Raw genomic sequence first — 16,047 nt, forward strand, 5'->3', positions numbered from 1 at the left:
CTCTCAGCGGATGGTTGGCGGTGGGTTTGAGAGTGCTGGGTGGGGCTGGTTTGCCTGGGCTCTATTCGGCTGTGAGGTTCTGCTTTTGGGTTTATGGTTTATGGGTTGTTTATTTTTCCCTCGGTTTTGTTGGCCTTGCCAGGTATTTGATGATGAATTTTGTTAGGAGGTATAAGCAGGTTTATTATTTTGATAAGTGGAGTTATACCCTTTTATTACAGGTTTATTGTTTTGATAAGAGAAGGTATTTTTATCTTTTTAGTTCAACTGAAATCTATACTGCTATGGATAATCAGCTTTGCTGGGATTGTGATTTTGCGATGAATGGCTTAAGGATTTCCCTTTTCATGTATGACAAAATTTTTTGGAGATTTCTTTGCAGGATCAATATCATTAACTAGGATCTTCGCGTCAAAAGCTGTAAGGTAATCTCTTTTGGTTTTTTGGATGGTTTTATGTCTTTTTGCAGGAAGCTGGAGCTGACTGATGACCTTGCTCGCTTTCTTTTTTGGGTGCTGTTGACTCACAGCCCTTACTATCTTGATTATTATTTTTGTAATAGTAGGAAAAGAATCCACCGGCTCTTAGGGTTTATTTTCTCCTTTTTGACTGTTGCTCTTTTGAGCATTAGAGAGCTGGACTTTTGTAATCTCTTTTGATCCTTCTAAGGACTTTTGTAACCTTTTTATTTTATAAACGCGTAGGCCCCATGAGAGGGAAAAAAAAAAATTATATTCTTAATGATCATATTCATGAACTCTGAATGATCTTGTTCCTGAACATAAACGAGCCTAACGTTAGGTTGTTCAAGTTTGTTTAGTTATCAAGTATTGTCAAAGTTATTCAAGCTTGTTCATTTACCTTATCAAATGAATATAAACAAGCTCTTATCGAGCCGAGCCACGAGTAGCTTATCGAATGCTCTGTTCATTTGCAGTGCTATTCCCAATTTAAGTAATTCACTTAAATTAAACAATTTTATATAATTTTATCAGAGAAGCAACATTATTTTTTATTTATTTAATTCGGATATATATAGAAGCAAAATATATTTCTTATTTTTTTAGAGGAAAAAAATAATATAAAAACTCTTCAAACATTACCAATTTCGTTTTTTTTTTTTTTTTTTGGGGAAAAATTTGTGCGAAGCACGTATGTTAATCAAAGAAGATTACAAGTGTATCATATAATACTAAAAGCCCCACAAAAGTTGAAGGAGCAAGCTCATAAGAGCCAAATAGAAAAGTTAACTGCCCAAATAAATATACGACACATCAGAAGATATAAGCCCGAGTAGAAAAAACATAAAAGAGATTAAAAAACTGCACGAGCAAAAAAATCATCCACAGAAAGAGAAAAAGCCAAAACAAATCGTCCATTACTAATCAATTAGAATCACAATTTTCGACAGAAATAGAGAGAGAAAGAGCAAGAAAGTGAGATGAAGCACATCATAATTTATTTGTTCAAAGTTTAAGTTGTCAATATGTCAACTGTTGCTCAAGATTTTATATCTATGATTTTAATTTACTATCATAAATTCACTAAAAATTGAAAAAGAGAGAGAGAGAGATGAATAGACTTACATCAGGAGTGCTTCGAGGATAATGAATTGATCCAGAAAAAAGAATTCTCCTTGTTCCATCAATCAAAAGTGCCCTGCCATCATATGATACGTCTCCACCTTCTGCCATTATTGCCATCATCAACAATGTCGTCACAACGATTGCTTCCAGCTTCATCTCGGTTCTTCCGTTCACTCTTCCTCTACCTTACTGCTCCCAATTCTCTCTCTTCCTCTACCTTACTTGTCTTAATGGTCTTTTTTGGCTTCTTCTTGAAGTTTAATCCAAAGATAACAGAAATGAAAAATCGCCAATTATAATCCACCTATTGCCTCAAGGATTTATGGTATCTGATAGAGGGATAAGGAAAAATATCAAAAGCCTAATAATTTTGGAGAGAGAGAGAGAGAAAGAGAGAGAGACGAACAAGGTGCGGGAAAAAAAACTAACTTTGGAAGCCCCTGTGGGAGGATCATGTGAGAGTGGGGCCACATGGGAGTTTGGTGCGAGGCTTTGGATCGGCCGTCAATTATGCTTTGGAAGTCGTGCGTAATGGCAGAATGGTGTAGTTAGTTATACTTGGAAACGAGGAGATAATGGGCAAGCTGGTGGTACGTTGTGCCGCAGGAGTTGCTCTGATAAGATAAAAATATTGAATTGTTATGATAATTTTGAAGTCGGTCAGAGTTCTTACTTTATTTTGAATTTTGATAAACTTGATTTAGAGTTAAGTTAGAGATTTGATTTCTAAATTAATTTATAGTTAATTTAAAAACAATCCATAGTAATACGCTATGCATGAACAGCTGTGTGAAGGACCTAACTCGGTGTAGAAAATTCATAAACTGAAGCATTGTAAGGGCGAAGGATTGAACTGAGCAGTCGAGTGGCAGCAAACTGTTCTAATTTTTCTTACCTTAATGATTTTAACGACAAGGAGTTTGGGATGACTTTTTTATTGCTTTTCATTTGCACTAAATCTTTTTTTTAAGAATCAATAAAAAGATCATACCAAACGAAACCTAGATCGATGGAGCTATCCAATTCAAAATGAGTTAAAAAATGAGCATATGCTAATAAATAGGCGAACTTTTAAATAGGGCTAGAATTTTAGGGAAAATAAGGAAAAGGAGCCACCTATAAATGTAATTTTAATAGGAGCAATATTGCATATTGAATTTATATTTTCTTAGAAAATGTAAATCAAAATTGCGTTTAAAAAAATGTAAATTGAACTCACCTTTTCTCACTTACATTATGCTTCGTTTGGGCTCCTCCAGCTCGCTAATGCTCGAAAGAGCTACAATCCAAAAAGAAAATAAAACACCTAAGAGTCGGTGGATCCTTAAACTAAGATTACAAAAATAACCTAAGAAATAGCTCGGGCTGTGAGGCGACAGCAGCCAAAAAAGGAAGAGCAGTAAAATCCCCTTCAGCACATTCTTCCTGCAAAATAACTGAAAATGACGGAAATAGAGAAACGAAAAACAAACTAACAATACCTTGCGGTCCATGAAGCTCATCAAAAGAATCTCATTAAGAAGCCTGCAAGGAATTCTCCAAAAAGTGGTGAGAGAAATATACTTGATAAAATACACTAAGTGCCCCGTAAAGTCACGGATACACCAAAAATTGATATGAGCATGAAGAATAAGAACCTTAACAGAACTCCAAAAAGAAGTATCAGAAAGGAAAGATAGAACAAAATCAGGATAATAGATAATAACCTTAAAAGCCCAAAACATACTAAGAACAAAACAACCCGGCAACAAACCGTCCAGATACCAGAAATAGACAGCACATGACCAACCACAATCACTACTCCACCAGGTTTCCCCACCAGAGCCAGAAAGCCCAATGCAAATCCAGACCACCTCAAAGCAATAAACCTCCAAAGAATTAAAAAATAACCCACCAGTGAAATAACAGATCTGAGAGACCACCAAATAACAAAAGAAAATAGGAGAACAGAACAAAAGCCAAATAAGCATCCCCAGACCGAAACAGCAAAACCCAATAGCAGAATAATGCCAAAAACCCCTAGAATTAACGTCCACCGCCTCAAAAACAGATTGCCAGGAAGAAAGCCCCCCATAGAAAGCAGAAAACCCAAACAGGCAAAATGAAACCAAGAACAGCGCCAACCCCCCCCCAAACTTAAAGACACACAAAAGGATAACCACTTTGATCTAAATTGATGAGGCCCATAATGTGGACGGGCAACTGGGCAAAGGTAAAATCATTAGAATACTTAAGCAAAGTGCCCAAAATTTCCACATTATTTGCAACAACATTACCCTCCACCTCAATAAGAGAAGAAGAACTCACAAAGGATCTCAACTTCTCGTTAATGATGCGCCGGATGTAAAACTGCGAAGGAATACAAGTATTAACATCCTTATAAAGACATAAGAGGCTGTCATATAAAGAATCCACCTCCAAAATAATGACTTCAAGTTTAAATTACCACAGATATTTAACCCATGCAAAATCCCCTTAAACATAGCAATGTAACTATCCATGGCATTAGCCGGCCTAGTAAAAGAAAAAATACAACTACCAAAATGATTCCTGATCCCACCATAACCAAAATTACCATTAACTTTGGCCCAAGCCACATTAACTTTAAAGCAATTAGGAAGAGGCTTGCACCACATACAAGAAGATATTCTAACATTACCCGTAACCTCCTTCTCATTAATCCCAAATAAAGAAAGTGTAAAATAATAATTCCTAAAGTTATTTAACACAATCAAATTGGAGGAATACAGAGACAAAACCTTATCTTTAATTTATAAAATAATGCTCTGATGGTTCATAGGGCAACCATTAAACCGAGAATCATTTCTACCCAACCAAATATACCAACAAATGAGGGAAGAAATCACATTCATAATATGACCCTTAGATCTAACAAACCAAAGGTCCAACAAATTAGAGATAACATTCGAACTAACAAAAAAGTTAAGATGAAATAAATCTTCAAAAAATGTCCAAACTTTGATCGCAATAGGGCTGGAAATAAAAACATGATGCATATTATCAACATGAAAACATCATTGAAATTTGGAAGTTATGATAAAACCCCTCTTCCTCAAATTATCATCAGTAGGAATGTAGTTGTGAAGAATCCTCCACAAAAAAACAGAAATAGTAAAAGGGATAGAATTGTGCCAAATCAAAGAAAACAACTTAGAAGCCACCTTTTTGAGTCTAAAAGTATGTCAAACCTGCATAATACTGAAAGAACCATCTATAGAACCCTCAAAAAGTATCACATCCTTAACATTGCTATTCATTGGAACTTTTAAAATAAGTTGAATAATACTATAAGTTAAAATAGTAGCCAACATCACAACATCCCAACCATTAGCATTGAAGAAAAAATTAACCTTTAATTAAGAAACAGAAAATCTTACCATTACTAAGACCCCACCTAATAGAAGCCTCCACCTTCCATTTAATAGAGCACATACGATGCCAGACTTTAGAATTGCCCCTAGTAAAGTAATATAGAGATGGGTGTCTACCACACAATATTTAGACCTCATAAAAGTAGCCCAAAGAGAATCATTAGCCCTGAAATTAAACCAAAGCTTAAAAGAAAAAGCACAGGCCGTATCAAACATATCTTTACAACCTAACCCACCTTCCTGTTTAGTACCACAACAATCACCCCAATTCCTCCAATGAATCTTAGCATTATTACCCGAACCTTGCCAAAAGAATTTATTTAACATCCTATCGATTCCAATAAAACCCTCTTTAGTAGGAAAAATCGTTTGAAAACTATAAATAGGAAGAGAACAAAGCACACTCTTAATATGGGTGAGACGACCACCAAAACTAAGGAAATTTGAATTCTAAGAAAACAAGCAATGCTGAATTTTGGAAATCAAACCATCAAACAGAAACGATCTTTTCCTACCCTTAAAGAGCGAGATCCTCAAATAACTAATAGGAAGAACAGCTTGAGAAAACCCAATGTAGTTCCTAATGTTCAAAATGCGGTTAGGTAACACATTTTTAGAAACGATAAAACAATATTTTTGTTTATTGAAGGACAAACCACTCACTGATTCAAAAAGGCCAAAAAGCCTAAAATTTTTAGTAATTTTATTCTTAGCAGCATTGGAAAAGATAATAAAATCGTCCGCAAAACATAAATGCGAAATGTGAACACCACCCAAAGTTTTAAAGTAGAGACTAGGATAGTTAGAAAACAAATTGGTCAAACCCCTAGATAGGAAATCCGCAGCAATAATAAAAATTGCAGGCGACAAGGGGTCCCCTTTCCTTAGCCCATGGGAAGCCTGAAAGTACCCATGACTCTTACCATTGATAATGATAGAAAAGAAAGGACTTTCAATACAAGACTTAATAAGTTTAATGAACTTGCTATCAAGGCCAAAAAGACCAAGCATGTTATAAATAAAACTCCAATTGATATTGTCATAAGCCTTAGCAATATCCAACTTCATAATCATGTTACCACCTCTAACCTTGGCATCCAAGTCCTGACAAAGCTCCTGAGCTAAAAGAATATTATGAATAATAGCACGACCTTTAACAAAACTCATTTGATAAGGAGAAATAATCTTAGGCAACAAAATAGTTAATGTACTCATCAAAATTTTAGAAATAAGCTTATAAAAAATAGTACACAAAATAATAGGTCTAAAATCATTCCAAGAATTAACATCAGTATTCTTAGGAATTAAAACAATAGAAGTGGAAGTAAAAAATTTGGGAATCGGGGTACCATTAAAAAAATCAGAAACAATAGTGAAACCATCATTAAAAATAATATGCCATGTGTTTTGGAAGAACTTAACAGTATACGCATCCGGCCCTGCTACATAATCAACATTCATCTCAAAAAGGGCAGTCTTAATCTCCTCAAGACTCGGGGGAGTAGATAGAGAACAATTATCCTCATGAGAAATGATATTAGGGATAAAGGTAGAATTATCAATAGACACAGGGTTAAAAGACTTATTCAAATGCTTTTGAAAATAGTTAACAGCCATACTAGCAATCTCTTCTCAGTTATCAGACACAGAACCATCATCATGAGAAATTTTATGAATACTATTAATAGAACGTTTCCTATTCACCAACCCATGAAAATATTTAGTATTCTTATTACCCTCCACTAAGTGTTTGACAGCAGCTTTTTGTTTCCAAAACGTTTCTTCCTGAATTTGAAGCTTAGCCAGATTCACTTTGGCCTCATTGAGAAACCCCAAATTGGCCTCAGAAGAATCCATTTGACACAACTCTTCCAGGGAGTTAATATTGTTTTCAGCAAGCAAAATGTTAGAAAAAAAGTTTTTGAAAACATTATGGTTCCACCAATTCAAGACCATCTTAAGCCTTTTCAATTTAAGCCAAAGTCTGTTCATGCCAGAAATCGAATTATCAGGAAATAAAGGGGCATCCCAATTATTCTGCACAAGATCCATGAAAGATTCATGAAGCAACCACATATTTTGAAATCTAAACTGAGACAGAAAACCAGTAGGATTATTCTTAATGTTAATAAGTAAGGGAGAATGATCAGATAAAGTACGACTTAGGTTCTCATCCTTAGCCGAATTAAAAACATTAAGCCAATAATTATTAAAAAGAACTCTGTCCAACCTTTGCCACAAATGCCCACGATGACAAGTGAACTTATTACCCGAAAAACAAATATCATTAAGGTTACAAGACAAAATCATGTCTTTAAAGTCTTCCATGGAATGGTAAATAAGAAACGACCCCCCCATCCGTTCATCCGGCCTAGTAATAGTGTTAAAATCACCCTCAACCAACCAAGGAAGATTACACACATTATGAAAACCCAAAATTTGCTCCCAAAGAGACCTCTGAATATACCTAGAGGATGCGGCATACACGAAAGAAGCATAGCATTGAACATTAGAATTTTCAATATTACAGTGTAAGACTTGAGTAAAATCTCCGATAATATCCACTCTAACAAAATCTTTCCAAAAAATCCAAATTTTACTAGTAACATTAGACTTAGCATTGTTAAAACTCAAACTTTTAGTAGTAGAAGATAATTTATCAGCAGAAAGAAGAGGTTTAAGTAACACAAGAATAGCAATATTATGAATACGACATAAATTTTTAACTCTAAGCTTAGACGAGGGGCAACCGATCCCCCTCACGTTCCAAATAATGGCGTTAAACATAAAAACAAATTAGTGAGAAGTATGCGACCAAGTACTCCTCGGAGACTGTAAAACAACATTTCTAGGTTTCTTACCATGTTTACCCCTACTCTTGGAAAACTAAAATCATTATCTTCCCTAGCATAACATTTAGCCATAATATCAATTTCAGAATCCGTGTAAGCATCACAGTTATATAAATCATATAACAAAATAGTTTCATCATTACTATTTCCTGAAGGCCCCCTAGGAAGAGAACGAGCAAAATCATCATACACAAAGAAGACCCCATCTTCAACAGAAGATAAGGGAAATTCATTACCTTTAATAACCTCTCTCCATTTATTAACCACAACCAAGGGAAGACTACCATTAGAAGGCGCCACCTCCTCTTCACAGAGCAAGAGAAGATTTTCATTACCCGTAATAATAGAATCAGCCAAATTCACCTCATTATTATTTAAAACAAAAGGAACCAGCTCCTGAGAAGGCACCACCACCTCGGCCCCATGATCACAACCATCCTGAATTTCCTCAACCAAAATGTTAGAACAAGTATCAATAGAATTATGCTTTCCATCACCCGCAGACTGATTCATCCCATTATTTAAAGAAACAACTAAAGAGGGGGAAGTAAAAGAGGCAATAAGTAAAGAATTAAAGTTTTCTGTACCTTCTCCCACCTCACTGGTATGCACTAAATTAGGATTAGAAATAGTACCAGCAGGACCCTCAAAAGCACTAGACTTAGGAGGAACATTTATAGTTTCATTACCTTCCACCAAATTTCCGTTAGTAACCACTTCTCCACCACAATCAACTTTCCTTCTTGCAAATAAGAAGACCTAACAATATCTTTATCTTTCCTGAGATGAGGATGCAATTTAAAACAAACAGTAGAACTATGACAGTGCATCTTACAATGAGTGCAGAATATAGGAAAGTTTTCAAATTCGGCTTTTGAAAATACCCGTTCAATTCAGATCCAAGACAAATTTCATTAGGATACTTTTTGGATATATCTAACTCCACCAATACCCTAGCCACCGATGGACGAGAAATCGAGGCCGTAGCCTGGTCAGTCTGAAGAGGCCGGCCAAGGATGGAAGCCAATCCAAAAAGAATTTGAGAATTAAAGAAATGCAACCTAAGGTTAGGGAAAGACACCCTAACAGGAGCAATAGGGGATTCATGCCTAACATCAAAATCAGGAGTCTATTTAAATAACCGCATTTGGCAAGATTGAATGTAGTAAGAGCACCTAGAGAAAATACGACTATAATCCAGATCATTATTCAGTTGAATAGCCACATGCCTAGAATCAAGTAAGCCAACATGAAAGGAACCAGAAAGCTTAAGATTATAAATTTTTTTTTGGATAACATCAATATTCGACCTCTTTAACACGAACTTACCGACCAGAGTAAGAGCAAACGGAGCAGCCAATTGAGTAACAGCCGAATCATCTAGTAGTAAAGCAGGACATCATTTAAAAGAAGCTTTAGTAAACTTAACAGAAGGAACAAAAGTAGCCGATCCAGCCAAAGCATTTTTAAAAGACCTAGAACCCCAAGACGGGGCAGCTACTGGAGGGTTAGATGACGACGGGGTCGTCATCCCCCCAAAAAATGCGATGAACTAGAACCAAAAGTGAAAGAACCCTCGAAGACAACAAAACCGCAACCCAAACGAAAGGGAAACAAAAAACACAGGAGAAAGATCACCAGTCCAAAAATCACAACCAAGAAGAGGCAAAAGATAAAGAAATAGGGAAGAGATCACCAGAAAAGCCTGCAGGAGAGCCGAGGAGGAATGCCGGGAGAAGCCCTAGAAATCACCTCGAAATTGCCGGGATAGTTTTCTTATTACTTTCTAAAACAATTTTATAGTGCAAAAAAAAAGAAACTTTTTTAGACCTTGTTCCAAAAAAACTGTACTAATTTAAAAAAAATTGTTTTTTTTAAGTGGTAAGAAAGTTGTCCCAAATGAAACCTTAGTTTTTGCTATCGTGCTTTATTTTTTAATTATAGCTAATTAATATATTTTCTAAAAATTAAAATTTTTATTAAACATTCTAAAAATCTAATATCATAAGAAAGATTTTATTATAAGGTTGTAAAAATAAAATTTAATTACAAGATAAAATTATTCATATTTGATATATTAACAAAAAACTATTTTTTCTTTTTTGCTTATTTATGAAACATATTATGTGTATTAAAAATTTAATTAAATAATTAAGTTAAATAATTTTATTAAAAATAAATGAATAGAAAATAAATTTAATTAAGAAATAAGTTTAACAAGAAGAAAACTATTGTGTACTAATTTATAGTTTAATTTAATTTGCTACTTAATTTTTTAAATTTTGAATAAAATAATATTTTTTTTAATGATTTAATTTATTGACAAATTAAATGTCTCGACAAGAGGAACCCAACGATAAAAAAAGTGGTCCAATATGAGTCCAAATGATTCAATATCAAATGCCTAAAGCGTAATTAGAAACTTCAAGACATTACTTGAATGACCAAATGGTCTCCAAATTTGGCAAGCTTATAGTTGAATTATGTGGTTTGATCGATGAGACAAATCCAAAGAACGTTTTGCCAAAAAATCACCATTGTCTGACCTTGATCATTTGATCGTCGCCATAGGACCTTCGCTGCCTGACGGAAGCTGTCAGACCTCTCTCGCTATACTGCATCTATCAAACCTTTGTCATCAGACCTCCGACGATCAATCACCTGACCACCACCATCAAACCTATGGCACTTATATATATATATATATATATATATATTTTCTCCATATACGTATTTTGTTAAAATTCTACTTTTATTTAAAATTTTACACAACGTATTTAATAAAATTATATATATAATAATTATGATAATAAGTAGACTATTTTTTTTTTAAGTAAAACCCACAGTAGGAGCCTACGTATTGATATAATTAAAATGGTTACAGAAGTCCATAGAAGGAAATAATAAGTAGACTATGATATGATGATAGAGAACAAATGGCCAAATAGAAAAAAAAAAATGGAAAAAACTTTTTCAAAATTGGGATTTTTGAAATCTTTGACGAAAGCCTCACCGCCTCCCTGCCTTTTCTTTCATTTTTATCGGGCAATTTTTTAAACTAAGTATCATTTATATTATAATTAAGCGATTAACTAATGAAAAAAAATTTTAAACTCGCCAAAGTCGCCCGTTAAAAATGCAACTTACCTAACTGACTCAGCTGACCGTTATGTGAAGGGATAACGGGAAAATGTAATGCCAGTAAGTTGCCTGTTAAACGGGAGACTTACCCTTGTGAGTTTTAAAAAAAATAAAATTTATTTCCATGGATACTAGTTGATGTAGATTTTTTCTGAGTTGTATTTATATATATAAACATAAAAAAATCTTAAAAAATCATATGAACTTTCTTTATTCTCTTTGTATAATTTTCTTATTAATTGCTTTGGTAGATAAATTATGTTTATAGCGGATTTTCATAACTTAAAATTAATTTACTCCTTTAATATTTGTTTCCCATAGCTTATAGTTTATGATTTATAGATTTGATTATTATATAATTACATTAATTCCAAGTATCTCTTAAGTTATTGGATGATCCAATATTATGCTTTTTAGATCAAATTTCAACTAGAACTAAATGCAAGAGCATAATAAAATTTATGATAAGAAACAGTAGTTTCATAGTAGCATAATAAGTTACATAAACAACAAGATCGAACTAAAGCAACTAAAAGATATATGATACAAAAAATTAATGCCTCCTTTTATGTCGACATGGAATTGCATCAGTGCCTGAAGTAAAATGGTGAGGTGCTCGTAGTGGCCTAGTATGTAGATGGCACTGCTCCTGACCACTAACATCTTGCTGAGTAACTGGGGGATCTCCCAAGGAAGAAGGTACGAACCGAGGTATGGAGGCGATGTCAAACTCTACTGTGAAGTGGCTCTAAGAGGGACCAAGATCGGGATAGGCGGATGGGCCAGCATCATATGGATCTCCAGTCGAAACAGGTGGACTAAACACTGTATGCTGAGCATCTATCTTGTCAAAATAATGAGCATCGTCGATGTATATATGCTGTCACAATATTTGGCACATATCTCCAACAATATTCACGTCCACCTGCAAAGGTGTCGCCTCAGTACCTCTGAAGTATGGTTACAATCTCCTCTTCATGCTCACAAAGAAATCTCGCTGCAAAGATAATTAATTTAGCTGAAGTTTATCATATAATTATATGTAATTCTTTTTACATAACTTAAACTTACCATATGACGTTCAAATGGTGATCTTGGATAGTATGTACTAGGAGGATCTACTGGGGCTTTTAGCATGTATAGTGTAGCCCAAGAATGAAACCATGCTAAGTACTACTTCACTTTATAATCATAATCCAACCCAGGAATCTGTCCTATAACGATGTATGCTCTCCTGCTCTCCCACAGTGCAATACTGTCCTGATGATATAATGCCTAATCTGTATCTGCCTTACCACGCCCATCAACTATGACAAAACTAGAATCCATTGGCATGATATCTGTGGTTGGGCAATATCCAAATTATCGTAGTACTCGATCAGGGTGATGCCACTCAACCCTTTTCTAAGTGATCAAAGGAACTCTAGAAAGCCAAGTGTCCTGACCTGAAGTGCATGTCACTGGAACCTATGCATGAATCTCTACAGTGTATGGTTCACATATTACCTGTACCATTATATAACAATTTAATCTTCATAATGTCGAACTAATATGAGTAAAATGTACCAATATAATTTTTATTTACATACCAAACTCTCTAGTAAGCTATCAAGCTCATCCCTGTATGTCATAATATTCCCTACAGGTACCTCCCGAAGTCATTCCTCATTCCATCTATTTGACATGTATTAATATTTTACCAAAAGCATTAAAATAACATAACATAAATATAACAAATTACCTTATTCCAATGTTCAGACCGTCGAACTGAATAGGAAATGGGACATGAACCTGAGGTCTTCCAACATATAGATGCTCCCAAGCCCATATATGCAATAAGTGAATGCACCGTGCTATGTTTACTCATTTTGGTTTAGTTGCTTCTGACAGTTCCCTATACAAATGAGCCAGAACTGCACCTCCAAGTGAGTATGTCTTGAATATCGTTATATTCTCCATCAATGGCAAATACTTTAAATGAATTTAAGAGCCTAAAGTATCTAGGAGCAGGTGACATCCAAGAAGAAATAAAATATAAGCTCATATATGCCTCCAAAAATCCATCTCAGAAAGATTAGTATAGGAGTCCCTCAAAAAAATCCACCTCAACCATTTATGTGGAACACATGTCTACGCATGCGCCTGGACCATCCTAAACTTTGCTATAATACGTGGATTGAATGGGTCATGATACAAAATATCAGGGTCCGAATGGTGGCCAAACAAAATCATTACAACAATCTAGCCAACTCAACCATCGTCTGCCTTAACCAACAATTGGGTGTCCAACAAAAGAAGGTCCATTAATCTGTATTCCCAATATCATCGAGACATCCTGCAACTTAATACTCATTTCACCAATAGGGAAATGAAAAGTATTTGTCGGTGGGGACCTCCTCTCAACCAGAGCTGTAAGTAAGTGATGATCCATCCTCCTGTACCTCATCTGACTAACACTATCCAAACCCATAAAAACCATAGCCTCCATGAACCTAGGGCCGTTGATGGGCCACTCATGGACCATCAATAAGTGTGAAGCAGCCTCCAATATAATACCCTACAAAGAATAGTATTGTTGACAGATTTGAGATTATTTATTTGAATAATAAAGAAATAACTAATTTATATAAATTTACCTGCTCAGGATGAGCTGCTCGGTGGCTGTCTGCAAGTGAAGAAATACTAGGTTGGATGGTATATACATATGACTGTGTGGATGCCTCCACACTATAAGGGTTCCTGCGGCGCCCGCGTCCCCTATCTTATGTGACCGCTATGAAACCTGGTAAGAAAAGAAATGTTAGACATGTATAAATGATATAAATTTTCAATGACATTTATAAAACATAGCATGAAAAATAAATCACATTTATGAAAAGCATTGTTGATATGAAAAATAAATAACTTATGAAAAGAATTTTTGATATGAAAAATAAAAAATTTAAAGCTCACATAGTAGGACAAGTTGCTTTGTTATGTCCTACTATGCCACATGCACCACATTTTCTATTACTTGTATCAATTCCCTCGTCCATTGTGTTCCTAAAATGATTTATTCTTAGTCTCCTACAACGTCTTCTAAAATTTGGGGGGTAGGAGTGGATGTATGCCACTTGCTTGATCATGCTGTGCCCAAGTTGTTCGGTTTAGAATATTATGAAATTGACCAGCATAAATCATCTTGTAATTGTCTAAGTTATAATATTATAAGACAAAATTATAGTGACTTTGCCTTAGCACTGATATGCAACTAACTACATGTGGGCATGGGATATGATATATAATACTCTTCCCACAACTACAAATGAAATTTTTATTGTCAACTAAATCAACCCTGAAAGACCGAGATGACATGTCAACCACTTGAAACTCACGTATATTAATTCGAATGGGTTGTGGTAACCTACGTGCTTCTTGCTCGATCTTTCGTAGTGTTTCTTATACTCTTGGTGCAAAGGGTTTGGTTGCATCAATTTCAAAACCCTCTAGCATCTCTATTCTTATCAAGTGCAATGGCACAACATTATAGTATATTGCTGTAACCAATGCTTGAATATGCAAACCCTTAGCTCTTTTAAGAACTCCATTAAATGACTCTAATGCTTTAGTTGTCATAACTCCACAATGAAATCCACTATCATAGGAAAGTGCCCATGATGTAACATCATGCTCCACCAAACACTGGTGAATGTCACCCTTCACTACAGGAAAAATAGCTATTATCGGTGGTTCCAACCGGTGGTTAATGGACCGCCGGTGTTACCGGCGGTTTAGCCGGCGATTAAATCGCCGTCTGTTAACGACGGTTTGACGGTGTTTTTTATACATAAAACCGCCGGTATTAACGGCGGTCAAAAAACCGTCGGCAAACCGCCGGCTTCAAATATTCACCGGCGGTTTAGCGGCGGTCTAAACCACCGTTGATAAGTGATTTTTTACCGGCGGTTTGGACCGCCGGAAAATCGCCGGTTAGTGCCCTAAAACGACCAGGCCCGCAACTCACATTTCATTCTTTCTCGTTCTTTCTCTCTCGTTTCCCTCGCCTCCGCTCGCCTCTGCTCGTCCGATCGCGACCGATGAACGTGACGAACGTTCTCCGACCGCCGCCGACGAGACTTCTCCGACCGCCGACCCAGATCCGACCGGCACTCCGACGTCCGACCTCGCTGACCCAGTCCGACCCCAAACCGCCGGCCGACTTCAAGTTTTTAACCCTACATTTGTATTTTAAGGTATATTTTATGTTTTTTCTTTGATTCCTTTTTCTCACTAGACATAAGCAAGTGTTAGAGTTATTTTGGATGATTTAGATAGTAAATGTTGTAATAATTTTGGTAGATCTAAATTTTTTTTTAGGGTAGATCAAAATTGTTGTTTGTGATATTTATTATAAGCCATTTAGTGTTAGATTTGTTTGCTATGATAAACAACTCTATCCTAGGTTTGATACTAACTTTAGAATGAATTCAACATAAATCTAAGTGTTAAATTTGGGTATTAAAATTAATATCGATGGCATTCATTGATCTTATAAGTGATGGGACGTGTTTGCATTAATAGCGATGATTTATGGGAATTTTAGTAGGCATGTAATATTGATTAGGTTATGTGACATTGATGTGGTAAGAGGAAAAGTAGTCATGTGACATTGATGTGGTGATGATGTTTGAAGGAACATAATTGGGCGATTATGATCTGATGATCGTAATTGGAATGCGATAGAAGTTGGAGAACTGTGATTAGTTGTAGGAGGATAGAAAAATTGTAGCCATGTGACAATGGTCTGAGGACCATACTGATGATTATGGTTCAAGGATTATAGCTAGGTGATGGTAGTTGGAAAATCATAATCAAGCAACAGTGGTATGCAGACCAAAGTTAGATGACAATAATTCAAGGACAATTATCGGGCGATGGTGGTACAAGAACCATATTCCACAAACGGATGAGGTTGAAGGGATCATACTTGCGTGATGATAGTTTAAGGATCATAGTGGACCACTGGTGAAAGCTTACAGGAAAAATGGCTATTACCGGCGGTTCCAACCGGCGGTTCATGGACCGCCGGTGTTACCG

At 35.6% G+C, this 16,047-nt stretch overlaps 1 protein-coding gene across 1 annotated transcript in view; it reads right to left on the reverse strand.

The window, feature by feature from the left end:
• Window positions 1–1,950, reverse strand: part of LOC110107495 (beta-galactosidase 16-like) — a 20,895-nt gene extending 18,945 nt beyond the window's left edge. The window contains exon 1 of the mRNA XM_020837772.2: window positions 1,587–1,950. Coding sequence (XP_020693431.1) covers window positions 1,587–1,742 — 156 coding nt within the window. The 5' untranslated portion in view covers window positions 1,743–1,950. The remainder of the gene's footprint in view (window positions 1–1,586) is intronic.
• Between the last annotated feature and the right edge of the window lie 14,097 nt (window positions 1,951–16,047).

The sequence above is a fragment of the Dendrobium catenatum genome, unplaced genomic scaffold (assembly GCF_001605985.2).
Source record: "Dendrobium catenatum unplaced genomic scaffold, ASM160598v2 fragScaff_scaffold_1694, whole genome shotgun sequence".
Classification (NCBI taxonomy): Eukaryota; Viridiplantae; Streptophyta; class Magnoliopsida; order Asparagales; family Orchidaceae; genus Dendrobium; species Dendrobium catenatum.